General features: G+C 47.2%; 1 protein-coding gene across 1 annotated transcript in view; it reads right to left on the bottom strand.

The window, feature by feature from the left end:
- The window catches only part of DNER (delta/notch like EGF repeat containing), a 254654-nt gene that overhangs the window by 45187 nt on the left and 195853 nt on the right, over nucleotides 1-13614 (bottom strand). Inside the window, exon 8 of the mRNA XM_053656593.1 lies at nucleotides 10416-10640. Within this exon, the coding sequence (XP_053512568.1) occupies nucleotides 10416-10640 (225 nt within the window). The remainder of the gene's footprint in view (nucleotides 1-10415; nucleotides 10641-13614) is intronic.

Raw genomic sequence — 13614 nt, 5'->3', positions numbered from 1 at the left:
AAAATAAGACATGTATTCATTTAAGAGGTCAAAATGCAGTGAAAAATAAAAAAATGTGTGTGTTCTTTGGTGGTTAGAATCTTAGGGTACTATGTACGTTAATAATCTAAAGTGGAAAATGAAACTTCTCTGAAGTAAAGCTGAGATGAGGCTTGACCTGTCCGGAACTGAAGGGAGGAAAACTTGTAGAAATTCCTTATCTGCTGAGTAGGCAAGTGCAGCGGGGCGGCCGCTCTTCTTCCCTAAGCAACTGATCACATAGCCTTTGTTTTTCAACTTCCTTCTCCTCGATGTGTTCATATGTGCATATATGGATCTGTGTGTGCGTGTGTGCACAAACTCACTCACATTCTTCATGTATTTAGGTTTAAGGTTATGGGAAAAAATGGCCACAAATCCTTCGTAGCTTCTCCCATCAGGAAATGGAGTCTATGGGCTTGGCCCTGTGACTTGCTTGTACCAACAAGACATTAGCAAACATAAAAGAAAAGGACCCTTTAAAAATGCATGTGCAGAGAAAAATACAATTAAAAAATGTGTGTGCATTGGGTCTTGTCTTTTCCTGCTGCTATTGGAGACCAGCTTCAGTGTGAAGAGCATTGGCCTGGTCTGCTGGAGGGTGAGAGGCATGTGGCCCGGTTGCCCCCATCACTCCAGCCAACGACCAGCCATGTGAGTGAGGTTGTCCAGGACCAGCCAGTGCCTAGCTGACCACAAAAGCTAAGTGAGTGCACCCGACTCCACACGGAGCAGAGAAGAGACAGCCCAGGTAAGCCCTGCCCAAATTATCAACCACAGACTTATAAGCAATGAATGGCTGTAGGAAGCAACTAAGTTTTAGAGTCGTTCATTCCATAGCCAGAGCCAGCTGATACCAAGGTTTAATGACAAGAGACAATGTCTGACCTAAAGGAGTAAAATCACAGACAAACTTCCAGGCATCAGAGAACTAGAAGGGAAGACGTTTTTAGGGGATGGTGAATAAAGGGAACTCATCCCCAGATTCTACTGCCAGGAATAGCATAGTCCTTACTTTCAGCTGGGTTATTACTAATGACCTCGGACCTTCACTCTGATCTATGCCATCAGAGACCATCTGGTAGAGAAAACAATGAAACATGATCCTGGCAATTACCAACATATCATCATCAACACTTCTGTCCAAACAGCCGAGAATCCGATCTAGGCAACCCCCATAAAGCCAATGGGGTTGTGAATGGAACAGTGTAACACTATGTCATGAGGCACTTGGTGACACGCAACAGGACATGCTGTTCTACAAAATCAGTAAGCACTTCGAGGTGACAATGCCCTGGAATTCAAAATGAGGTCATGTATCAATCTGCTTCAAGCAAACCTAAGAGCTCTGAATCTTCATTAAAACTGAGGCAATTTTATAACAGCACTCAGTACATGCACCAAATTGCATAGTGTGCTTTCAAATGGAAAATGAATGGTCATGGTTTTTTAAATGGGAGAGAGGTAGGGCATTGTCCCAGATTTTTATCCAAATCCAAATCAATGAAAAAATTTAAAGCGCACTGAAGGCTAAAAGGCCAGGAAGGAAGCAGCATACGCAGACAAAGCTCCTAATTGGTTGTCTAACTGGGCCTCAGGATGCAGGTCACCCCCAAGCACAATTCAGCTCCGACATCACCTGCAACAGCACATTGTCATAGGGTTTCCTTCCACCCCTGGGAGCTGAGGCTCAGCAGGTCACTGACACTGAGCCAGTCTAGCGGGCAGAAGTCACACGGAAAGGGGAGGAGAACATCAGAGCCACCTCAAGGCAGTGAACTAAAAAGTACAAAAGCCAAATGTGAAGAGGAGAGATGTTTCGGGGACACTGCCAGGGTCAGGTGAAAAGAAACAGCATCCGGAAAGGCCGTGACCTACAATAATCAATGCGGGAGACTTTCACAGGTTCAGGAGGTAAGAAAAAGGATCAAACTGCTACTAGGCACTAGGGACCCAGAAGGGAAAGTGCCCATCCAAAGAGACTGCCTGAGCTGAGGGGCGACACCTCTGTCCAAGTGGTGGTGTGTGCATTTCTCATGTGAGTCCCAGAAGAAGCACTTTCTTTCATCGGGTGCATCCAGCAGACACCAGGTCAGATGAAACCGTAAGTTTCCATCACGGGTCACCCTCAGCATCGATTCTGAAGCAGCCGAATCTGCAGTGAAACAAGCAGAAGGGTCCCCCCTACCGACAGGCAGTTGAATTTCCTTGGAAGTTATGGTGACACTTCTCTGTGCTGGGAAGTAAGAAACTGTAAGTCAAGAGCCACTCACTGGACCACAACCAAGGCCACTCTCCAAACCTGGCTTTGAGGTGTCCACCTAGAGACCCATCTCAGGAGCTGGGCTAAGGCAAGGGGAGTGTAGAAGGCTCTTCTTGTGATTGGCTCGAACATAAGTGAGCATCCAAGTTCGCACATAACTTGGGGGCCACAACTAGGCTTCTGCTAAGTCCAGCCTATGGGTTGAGAGCATTACCGTTAGGCAAATCTAGGTCACATGTAGGATTCCATCACCTCTACCTCCATCAACAAAAAATAAAATGCCAATACCTGGGATTAACTAAGAGAAAATATTTGTCAAGGGTTTGGCACAGAGTCTCAAGTTGGGACGTGCTCAGGGATGGAAGCTACTCAGTGTATTACCTGGGTCAACAAAGCTGAACCATTGTCTCGGTGAATCTCAACTTAATGTGTTCATTCGAGGTGGTTACACAGACAACCACCACTTAGAAAATCCAGTGAAATGTTTCATTTTTAGCCAGTCATTTATCACTGGTGAGTCACAGTCACAGTTTGACCCCATTTCCTGCTGACTCTCAGTGGCCATGAATATTGATCCCACCTCTATACCAACACCAACCTTGAACTTCACAAGAACAGAACTGGAACACAGGCTTATTAATTTCTCAGTGGTCTTCCCCAGGAAAAGGGAGTATGTGGTATTAGCACCATCCACTTAGAGACTGCAAAGGGCTTGAGCCCGTGCATCATCTCATTTGAGCTTTGTTGCATTTTTCCCCATTTTAAAGATGAGGAAATCAAGGCTGACAGAAGCCAACTGCTCGACTGTCCCAGGGATACAGCTGGGACTTAAATTCAGCTCTTCTCAACTCTCAGCCCGGGTCCCTATCACCTAGGGAGGAGGCAAGGCACATCAAACTGCTGATCTAAATTCCATATTCCCGGACATTCTCAGGGAGCTGAAAAATGTTGGCCAGCGGATCATGATGTCTTCACTACAAAATAGTCCCCACCTGACCTCCATGGCTATGAGCTTAATGAGAACTTCCCCAAATCAGGCACTGCCACGTGTTTCCAACAGCCATCCTCAGAAACGCTCTGGTTAGTGACGTCAGCAGCTCATAGCTGCCATTTCTGACCTTCCTTCCAGGTAAGCTGATGTACAATGATTTGCTCACAGACTATTCTACCTCCTCCTGCCAGCAGGTAAATATCATACCTTTTTAATCACTCACCCAAGAATAAATTCTGAATGATTTTAATTTTCAGGGGAAGCCGGGAGCAGTGGAAGCAGAGGGAGCAGAAATCCCTTATAATTAAAGGCAAGTTCATTAACACTTTCATACATATGGATTAGCCATTTAAAGCAAAGTTTAAAAAGCAGCCTTGTGAATAGATTTTTAATGTCGGGAATCTCATAAAAATTCCATGTGCTGCACCAGCAAGTGCCCTTGACTCATTACCAGTGTCCTTCTTCCCCGTAGACTAATCCCTCAGGTCACTGGCATGAACGAGGTGAAGACCACAGATTCCCCCCAATTTAGATTCCAGAGAAAATGGAGAAGAAGGATGGTCATGGAAGCCATTGTGAACAGCATCAGGGTGGGTCCTTCAGCATCTGGCTCAGCTCCTCACCAGCTGCTGCTCCTCGCACACTGGGCAGCACCGTGGGCTTCTCCTCGCCTTTCATCCCACTCACCTCCCTGGCACTGCCCCCTCCAGGGACCGGTCCCAACTCAGCGCCGCCTCCTCCAACCTATCCTGCTGCTCCTTCTAGCCCCCATCTCAATGCAAGAACTCTCCAACGCTCTCCCCAATGTTCCGCTTTCTTCTTATATGCCCATCCCTATCTATGCTAATAGTTCTCTCGACTTTCTCTAGGACAAGCACACCAGGAACTCCATGCTTATTTCCGTGTCTTCAGCCTCTGCTCTCGTCTCAAGTAACAGCTAGTTGGTTGGTGTGCTTGTACCAAAGTGTACAAGCCTCCTCTTGCTCATTTCCCGGTTTCCCCAAGTTCCCCAAGTTAAAGCTGCGCAATGCCTTTGACCCATCCTCACCTTTGTTCCCTACATTCAGCTGACAACCGGACTCTGAGGACTCTGCCCCACAAACAGATTCTAGGTCCCTCCTTTGTTCCCACTGCCAGGAATCTGAGCCCCCACTTCCACCTGCCTGAGCCTCCTGACTGACCTCCTGCCTTAGCATTTTTCTTGACTATAATATCGAATTCTATCAGAATAATCTCTCCAAAACATACATCAGTTCACATGCACCACTAATGCAAAATGTTTCCAAGTCTCCATTTCCCAAACTCCCTACCACCAGACTCTCCCCAGTCTGCCCCAGAAATCTCAGCTTTTTCTGCCTTACTGCCCATGACTACGTCCAGTGCATCTTCTCCTGCAGCCAACTGTACCTCCTGTTCTCTGAACTTCCCCCCACCCTACCCCCCACCTAGGACTTTCCTTCGTAGAGTCCTTCCCAACATATAAATCTAAACAGTGTTTCAGTATCTGACTCATTGGAAATTCTGAGTGAGCTGTTACCGTTATTATGAAAATGCAATCAATTGAAACCCTCAATATTTAGAGCATTTTAATCAACTAAGTCCTCTCAATGTTCTCCCACCAAAGGCCGCCACAGACACACCTCTTGTTGAGCAAGTTGGGTTTATTCCTCGTTGCAGGGAGGGGGAACACACACCTGGGAGGACCCAAGGATGCCTCTGTAGGAAGGTATTAATTAGATCAGACTTGCTGTAGGATTTGAACTCCGGGTGGGTGGTTTAGAGAGGATTCATTCTAGGACGGATGCCATTGAAAAGCAGGAGCATTTCCACCCTGAGGCGTCTCAGTAAACCTCAGCTCCAGGGGAGGGCAGGCAGAGCGAGGCTGATGCTGCCCCTGGTGAAGCTGCAGCTGGTGAAGCTGCAGCTGGTGAAGGCGCAGCTGGCCTTCACTTTATCTGTGGGAAAAGGAGACGTTCAATGCTGTGCAGGTGGAACAGCGACCATGCTTTCGTCTGTATTTAGAGTTAGGAAATGGTCTTGTTTGCCTCCCTTTATCATGGCCTGCGAGGGGCCACGTCTGACGTCAATGTTCTGTGTGATTGTTTACGTCCTCATGGGCAACAGGAGACAGCCCAGCTGTGAGCCCATAACCAACAACCCCAAAGCCTACCTGCAAATGTCCAATGAGCTCCCAGATATCAGGGGCTGCTCTTCCCTTTAGCAATTCCTATGGTCATCAGGATGTCGATGCGGAGACCTAAACTTTTTCGGAGCTAGGGTACAGATTATGAAGAGCCGCGAAGCTGCAGTTGGGCAGACAGGACTCTATTTGGGATCCTGATCGTGGGCAGGTATATTCCAGAATATCACAAAGGAAAGGTCTAGTAACAGGATTAGCATGTGGGGAAAGCAGAAGACATATTCCATACGAGCTGCAACTCTCAAGAATAAGGTGACATGCAAATGAGGACCCTGCTAGAGCGTGGTAAATGCAAGAACTGTCTCCATCCTAGTAAACCTGGAAAAGCTTTCCAGGTTTAATAAAAGATGAAAATTATCCACTGTGCTTATGCAAGAATATAAATGCAATTACTCATTCATTCGTGAGCTAAAGGTCTTCATACCTTGCAGGTGTACTTTTTTCTTTATATCTGGTGAATTACTATTAAAATCCTGACCGGTAAGTCTTATCTTAGATTCTATTTCCAGCAGACACTATCAGAGTGCTAATATTGCCAAGTCCAAGTTTAACAGAAGGGAGCAATGCCAGCTGTGTCTTTCAGACCACACAGACCAGAAATGCAGCCCACGTGCAAAGTATATGCAAAAAAGAAAATAGAAAGAAAAAACAGTATCTGAAACTCTTATAAGTGTAATTTCCTTTTAAAAAAATTTCATCTGGATAAAGTGTAAACATCTTTCTTTTATAGCCTGGATGATCTGTTGAGTTACCAGCCCTGCGGTGAAGGAGAATCCTCACAGATACATGGCAGGCACCTCGCCACAGGTCTGTCTGGGACAATTTATGAGCACCTAAGGTTCTTCATGAAAATAAAACTGATATTTGTATTTCCATGTAAAACACCCTCTAATGCCTTATACTTCAGATTCCTGCAGTAGTAACGCCAGGCACATTCTGGGAAGGCAGGGTTAACTTAATCCAACAAACCAGATGAGAGTAGGAGGAAGTCAAGTGTACCAGGCAGGGACCAAGGCCAGTGAACTTGGGCAAACCACCTCCCTGTTTATAGGGACTCCTTTCAGTACAGGTCATCATCCAACCGGGATCTCCAAACACCACTGTTGTTCCGAGAACCCAGGAGACACATGAGTGGCTGTCACCTGTGTGGGCCGTGTCATGCCCATGGGTGGCCCCCTGACTGTGGCACCACCACCTCCCACAATGTCCACAGGCCTCCAGGTTCTCACGTTCTCCCATCTTCGAGAGAGTTCAACTTGTGTTTTCTTTATAGTACACATGGCCTACTGCTGACCACGTGTCACTGAGAGACAACACGCCAGTGATCACTCAGTGCTGACATTTTACTACTGGACATTAAACTCCCCTCCGAAATCCCCGCCTGACGAGCTATGTGTGAGGTTTGAAAGTACAGCACCCGGCAGACCCGATCTGCAGTCACTCCAATGGCATCTGGTCAGCTGGGAACGCCTTGCCAACCTGATGTGATCTCAGTCTGTGGCCTTTTTATGACGTGGGATCTGTGTGCTGTCTACGAAGATGGTGAGGCTTGGCCCCGTTTAGCAAGACCCCCTGTTTCACCTATTCTCTCGAGAGTCTTCCATTACACAAACTAGCGCTAAAGCAATTACCTGCTGCAAAAGATGAAGACTATAAATTTCACATTCAGAGAATTGTCATTTTCATGTCTTAAAATATAAATTCTTGCCAGGTGTTAACATACCTTATTTATTTTGCACAGTGTCACCTGATGATCAGAGGAAGCCTCTCAGATGTCCCAAGTTCAATGAGAGGGTTCTGATTCCAAGGCTGTATGGCAGAGACTACGTAATGGATGAAGGTGTCAGGGAATGGAATACAGGCTTCTCCTGGATTTTCAAGGTTACGTCAAGGCTGGGTATGGGCTACAGATGCCCCAAATGCACGTGAATGAAGTCTGAGCAGAGAAGAACAGGAGGGGAAAGTGGAACTAAATGGGAGACATGTTCCCCACAGTACAGCTTGCAGAGAAATCTCCATGGGTGGAAAGAAAGGGGAACAGCTGTTCCCACTCCACGCCTGCAAATGTGCTCCGCACTCTCACACGCCACAGAAGAACACAGTCAACAACTTGTCCCAGTCTAGTTTGTGGCTCCAACTGTAATCGAACTGACAGGCATCTAAGATGTTATTTGTGAGAATAAAAACTGAGGCCCCGAGATATCCTGGTAATTTCCCATGGAGACAGATGGTAAGTGGGGATCCTAAGTAGGTCCCTTCTAACACCCTCGGCTCCTTCTTCCAGTATTTAAAGAGAAACTCTGGCAGAATATTCCCCATTTAGGGCTGAGGAAGCCCCTTCAACAGCTGGAAAAGCCCCTTTGACATTATTATTCGGCAACATCTTAATACTTAAAAGCATATTAAGCAACATTTATCTTTAAATAACTGCATCCCATTTAAAGTTTTAAAAATAAACCAACTAGCTCTGGATGGTGTGGCTCAGTGGATTGAGTGCTGGCCTCAAACCAAAGCGTTGCCGATTCTATTCCCAGTCAGGGAACGTCCCTGGGTCGCAGGCCAGGTCCCCAGTGGGAGACAAGGAAGAGGCAACCACACATTATGTTTCTCTTCTTTCCCCTCCCTCCAAAAATAAATAAATAAAATCTTTTAAAAATATAAACCAGCTAAAATATAAGGAAAATTTCCTTTCTGGTTAAGAAAGGAAACAAGAAGAGGAGACGAGAAAGCAAAGCTGCCTGCCGGTCTTGCAACATTCAGTTCTTCTGTCAGCGGGGTTTCACTGAAGAAAGCAGCCCACGCTGGAGTCGGGACTGCAGTGCAGAGGAAGTTCCGACAGAAAGATCTGAAGCACATCACTGCCGAGGGGGTGCCCCTGTGTTGTGACACCCCGCGGAGCGCTGGGGCGGCGTGCTCGCGCATGCGTGAGACTTTGTTGTCCCAGCACAGCCGCAGCTTCCTGGGTCTGCAAACTGAGTGGCCTCAGGGCTCCAGGTCCCCAGCAGCCAAGGGGCAGCAGCGGCGCACGGCTCCTCCCTCGGCGTGCCCAGCACCCAGGCAGGTGCGCCGTGTGGGGAAGCCAGTCCCATCTCCACCACGGCTCTGATGGGAGGGGGCAGGCGTAATCCCTAAAAAGTCTCCTCATGTACCTCGGGACTGATGAGAACCCCCAAAATGTTACTGGGATAGTTAACTTCCTGTGTGAACTTGGCCAAGCCACACTCCCAAACAGGCGGTCAAACACTAAGCTAGATGTTGCCGTGAGGGTATTTTTTTCACATGTAAATCAGTAGACTTTGAGTAAAGTGATTCCCCTCCAAAATGGGGGTGGGCCTCGTCTAGTCAGTTGAAGGCCTTAAGAACAAAGACTGAGGTTTCCTGAAGAGGGAAGTCAGGCGCAAAGGTGTAACATAGGAACCCTGCCTGAGTTTCCAGCCTGCCCACTTGCACTACAGATCTTGAACTTGCCAGTTCTCAATGCATGAGCCAATCCCTTAAATATATATATGCATATATACATATATATTCCATAGCTTTCTAAAAAATCATGAGATTGACTATATATATGCATATGTATGTGTATGTATATGCATACACATACATATGCATATATATACAGTGAATCTCATGATGGTTTAGAAAACTGTGGAATTAAAAGTCCAGATGTAAGAGGCTCTTCACACTCCTCAATGCTGAGTTGTAGCTCCCACAGTTTCTCTCATTGGCTCATGAGTAGGGGGTGTGCCCCTGGGACAGTTTTTGGGTTGTGAATGCAGAACATCAGGTTGGGATCTGAGTTCAGCCCCTACTGGGTGCGGGGCCACAGGCACAGACTGAACCAGGCTGTGAGGCATTTCACACGTCGGTGTAAATGTGGTTCAACCAGGTCTCCCTTGCAGGGGGGTCACGGAAGCACCCAGCTCAAAACTCAGAAAGATGAACGCTCATGAAATGGTGGCTAGGCTATTATTGTGAAACAAAAGTTACTAATGAAACACACTTCCTCCTACCCCCAAGAGGGAGAGAGACACATACAAGGATTAAAAATACAATGTTTTAAAGATCGGGCAAGTGACATTGGGGGCGATGGCTGGGAACGAAAGCTGATGCAGCCCCAGAAGGAGAATTTGCAGGTGACATGGGGCGGGGAGAAGCAGGCGTCCATGGGAAGGACACTGCATGAGCAGGACCAGGAGCCAGGCAAAGCCAGCAGAACCCGTGCTGACGGGTCAGGGACACCCGGGCGGACTCGTGCCGGGGAGCATTGTAACGTGCCTGCAGGCCGGAGACGTGGGCAGAGGGAGGCAAAGGGAAGAAGGAGCGGACGTGCCCTGCTTTCGGACCACACCAGGAGGAGGCGCAGACACAGATGTTGACTAGTGCCCCCATAAAAAATCAGTAAAACGCAGAAGATGTTTGGAAAACAAGAGAGGGAACTTCTGGACACTGACACAGGGGTTGCAGTTGCTACACCGTCCTGTACACAGAGCACAGACTTCAATAGGTGGTACAGCTCTGAGTGGGCAGCACTCTGTTCTCCATACGCACTGAGTAGAAATACATATCCATTAACCTAAGAACGCAGTATTAAAAGAGAGGCAATACAGTCAACACTGCAGAATGACCTTCAATAAATTGTTTAAAAAGTAATTAAGCTGCTATATGACTGAGTCTGTTTTTAATTTCCTTCATTTTGCTTACCTGTATTTTCTTATTTTTCTACGGTCCTAAACTGCTCATAAAAAGGGGAAAGGGTATTTTTAAAAGCCTGCCAAGGGTAAGCCTGAGGGAAAAAAGTGTGTCATGAGTGAGTGGAGTCACTTGCATTTACAAGTAAACACATTCATTCAGGCCAACACTCGCTCAGATGCAGAAGAAGAAGAGTTAGAAGTCTTCGGGGATGAAGGAAGAATGAAGGACCTGGGGTGACGGCCAGTACCCACCTGGGTCACAGAGGCATTTGTAGCTGGTGCCCACGCTGCGGCAGGTGCCGTGGGCGCAGGGGCTGAGCGCGCAGAAGTCGACCAGCTGGGCACAGGCCGGGCCCGTGAAGCCGGCGCTGCAGCTGCAGCTGAAACGCACCCCGTCTGCGTAGCAGGTCCCATTGTTCTGGCATGGAGAGGAGGCGCACGGGTCCACCTTCTCCTCGCAGGCAGGTCCGAGGTATCCTGCCGGGAAGCGCAGACCGAGAAGGCAGGTTACGATTAAACCATGTTTACACATAATAACTAATGAGCTGTGTCCGAAGTTCTTTTTCTTGTGCATTAGCCAATTAATCCATGAATAGTTGGCAGGCGTGTACAAAAGCAGGTAAGGCAGGTTTTCCTAGTTTGGGTAACTAGGGGTTAAAATACTAAGTCCTGTGCTTCCAGGTTTTTTTTTTTAATATAAAATATGTAACTGCTTAGAATCCCAGGTGACAAACACAAGGCCCGTGGGCCGAATCTGGCCCTCCACCTTGTTTTATCTGGCCTGGACACCTCGTCTCTATCCAGTGGCAGCACCGAGCTCCTTGCCCCTAGTTAAGGAGCAGTTACAGTTACACATCCGGCCCTTTGAAAGCAACCAGGAGGCTGATATGGCCTCTGGTGAACATGAGTTCGGCATCCCTGGAGATGTACAGGCACACCTTTACATATGGATATGTGTGTGTGTGTGCGTGTGTGTGTGTGTGTGTGCGTGTGTGTGTGCATGGGCCGGAAAGATGAAAAACATAGATTAATGGTGATTATCTTTGGGACGCTAGGATTGGGGGTCAGTGGGGGGCTTTCACCTCTGATTTTATACACATTGCTGGGGAAAGACATTCCTTACTTTGCTTATAAAGATATAATCCTGGTTCCGAATTTAAAAATTACATCCACATAAAATAGCACACAATAAAAAAATCTTCCCCTCACCCTTACTCTTTTGTTCCCTATTTCCTTCTCCAGAAGCAGCCACTGTTGGCAGTTCATATACATATATGTGTGTGTGTGTGTATGTTATAAAGTTGGTTATTGCAATAGATGCACTGTGGTACAGCTATACAGCAGAATACTATTCGGCAATTAAAAGGAACTGAATTCCTACACTTAACACGACATGAATCAACTTCAAAACCTTATGCTAAGTGAAAGAAGCCAGCTATAAACCAAGGCACATTATATAACCGCATTTATATGAAATATCCAGAAAAAGCAAATCTAAAGATGTAGAAAGTACATTCGCGTCTGCCCAGGGCCGGGGCAGGAAGCAGGGCTGACTCCGAGGGCCTGGCCGAGTGCCCGGGGCTGATGCAGAGGCTCCAGGTTCACACCTGGTGGTGGTGCTCCCACGCTCTGCGGAATTATTAAAGTGGACTCGCTGTGCTCTCAAAATGAATGAAATTCATGATATGCCAACTACACCCCAGTAACGGCTCGAAATTTTTTAAATTTTAAATGTGTTTATTGTATAGGCGACTTTTATTTTGTGTGTGTTTCAGCATTTCTCCATTTAAACAACATCACATACATGTGTGTGAGCTGGTAGGTCTGTGCAGGTAGTTACAGTGCTTTGGGGAAAATCTACTTTTCTGTGAATATTTTCAGAGAAGTTTGAAAATAAAATGCAGATTACTCACATTCTAGAAACAAGAGCTAAATAATTTTACTCATACACAGTTTTTATTCCAATATTCTATTTCACTGTTCTTATCTCCATGTAGGTTTATATTTATCCATCTCCACAGAGAACTAGCAATCCTGGCAGTTTCTGTAGTTATTGTGAAGAACATAGTCAGACATATCAGACAAAAATTGTTCTCAGACTTAACTGAAGCATCATCCAAAAATTGGCACAATCAACTTGGTATTTTTCTGTACAGAAAGAAAATTCAAAAAATATCTAGTGCTATTCAACACTTTATAAAGTTTCTGGTAGTTTTTAAATTTTAGAAATCGTACTAAGAATGTACCACACAATCCATTTTAATAACACTTGAATTCTCCAAAGAGTCCCCTTGTCCCCTGGAGTGGAATACATCACAGTTCTCTCCTTCCTGAGACGTGTTTCTGCCCACAGAACTGTAGGACCTTGGGAAAGTACTTGCCCTGACCTGTCTGTGCCTCCATCCATTGGGGAGATTGATGCCTACAACGCATGGTTGTTGCGAAGCCTAAATGCAGGAGTCCATGGTGCGCATTTGGCACGGTGGCTGGCAAGTAGGTGGGTGCTCAATAAGAAACAGCTAGATTATGTGACTCTCAGATTTCCAGAGGGGGGCACAGTGTGGACGGTGCTGTCACCAATTGCCATGGAAAGTGCTGGAGGAGATCCCCAGGGAGGCTGTGAGTTCAGCCTTGAGCACTCGAGTAGCAGTGCTTCGGTGGCTCAGCGGTCAGTCGACTCCACAGTGGCCAGTGCTCAGGAGGAAAGTCTAACCTGGAGCACGCGGACTGGGAGTCGTATGCCCCTGCACAGGACCCAGATTCACAGGCAGAGATGCTAGCCCTTGAAGCAAGGCAGCAGAGTGAGAAGGAAGTTCAAGGCTGCAACTCTGGACAACTGGAACATGTAGGCACAAAAGGAAGAAGAGGCGGCCCAGAGCACGTCTCGCTGAGAGACCCCTTGTCCGTGGTCTGCAGTTCCCTGTGGCTGTCCCTCTCAGAGCACCTGCCACACACCTGGGAGCACCTCCGAAGCCTGTCTCTGACTTCCTGGATACCAGGGCACATGGCTTCTTTGTCTTTGTATCCCTGTCACCTGCCACGGAGCCTGGAACCTGGCAGGTGTTTGAGAAGAGACAGATGGGCCGGTAGATACTGGATGAACGGGTAAGTTTTAAGAAAGATAGGAGGGAAACCAGGAGAGATGGGGGTGTCACTGAAAATGATGAAAGAGAGAATGTCCAAAAAAGAGTTGTCCAAAAAACGTCACCGAACCCTGCCTAGAAGCCACGGGAACGAGCCCAGGCTAACCTGCTGGCAGATGGGAGACTGGGAGCCGCAAAGCCAGTCCAGCTGAGGCTGCCCTGGGGCAGCCGGCCACCAACCGATCAGCCAGGGGCCAGCTGAGTCCAGCCCAAATTGCCAACTCACCCACCAGACTCTGGGGCTAAATAAATGGTGGTTACTTTAACTCCTCCGTGTGGGAGTTGTTGGTCATTCAGCAAAAGTATGG

Source organism: Artibeus jamaicensis, unplaced genomic scaffold, assembly GCF_021234435.1.
Source record: "Artibeus jamaicensis isolate MK-2021 breed Jamaican fruit bat unplaced genomic scaffold, CSHL_Jam_final contig_1015, whole genome shotgun sequence".
Lineage (NCBI taxonomy): Eukaryota > Metazoa > Chordata > Mammalia > Chiroptera > Phyllostomidae > Artibeus > Artibeus jamaicensis.
The sequence above is the reverse complement of the archived record's forward strand: the minus strand, read 5'-3'. Positions and strand labels throughout refer to the sequence as shown.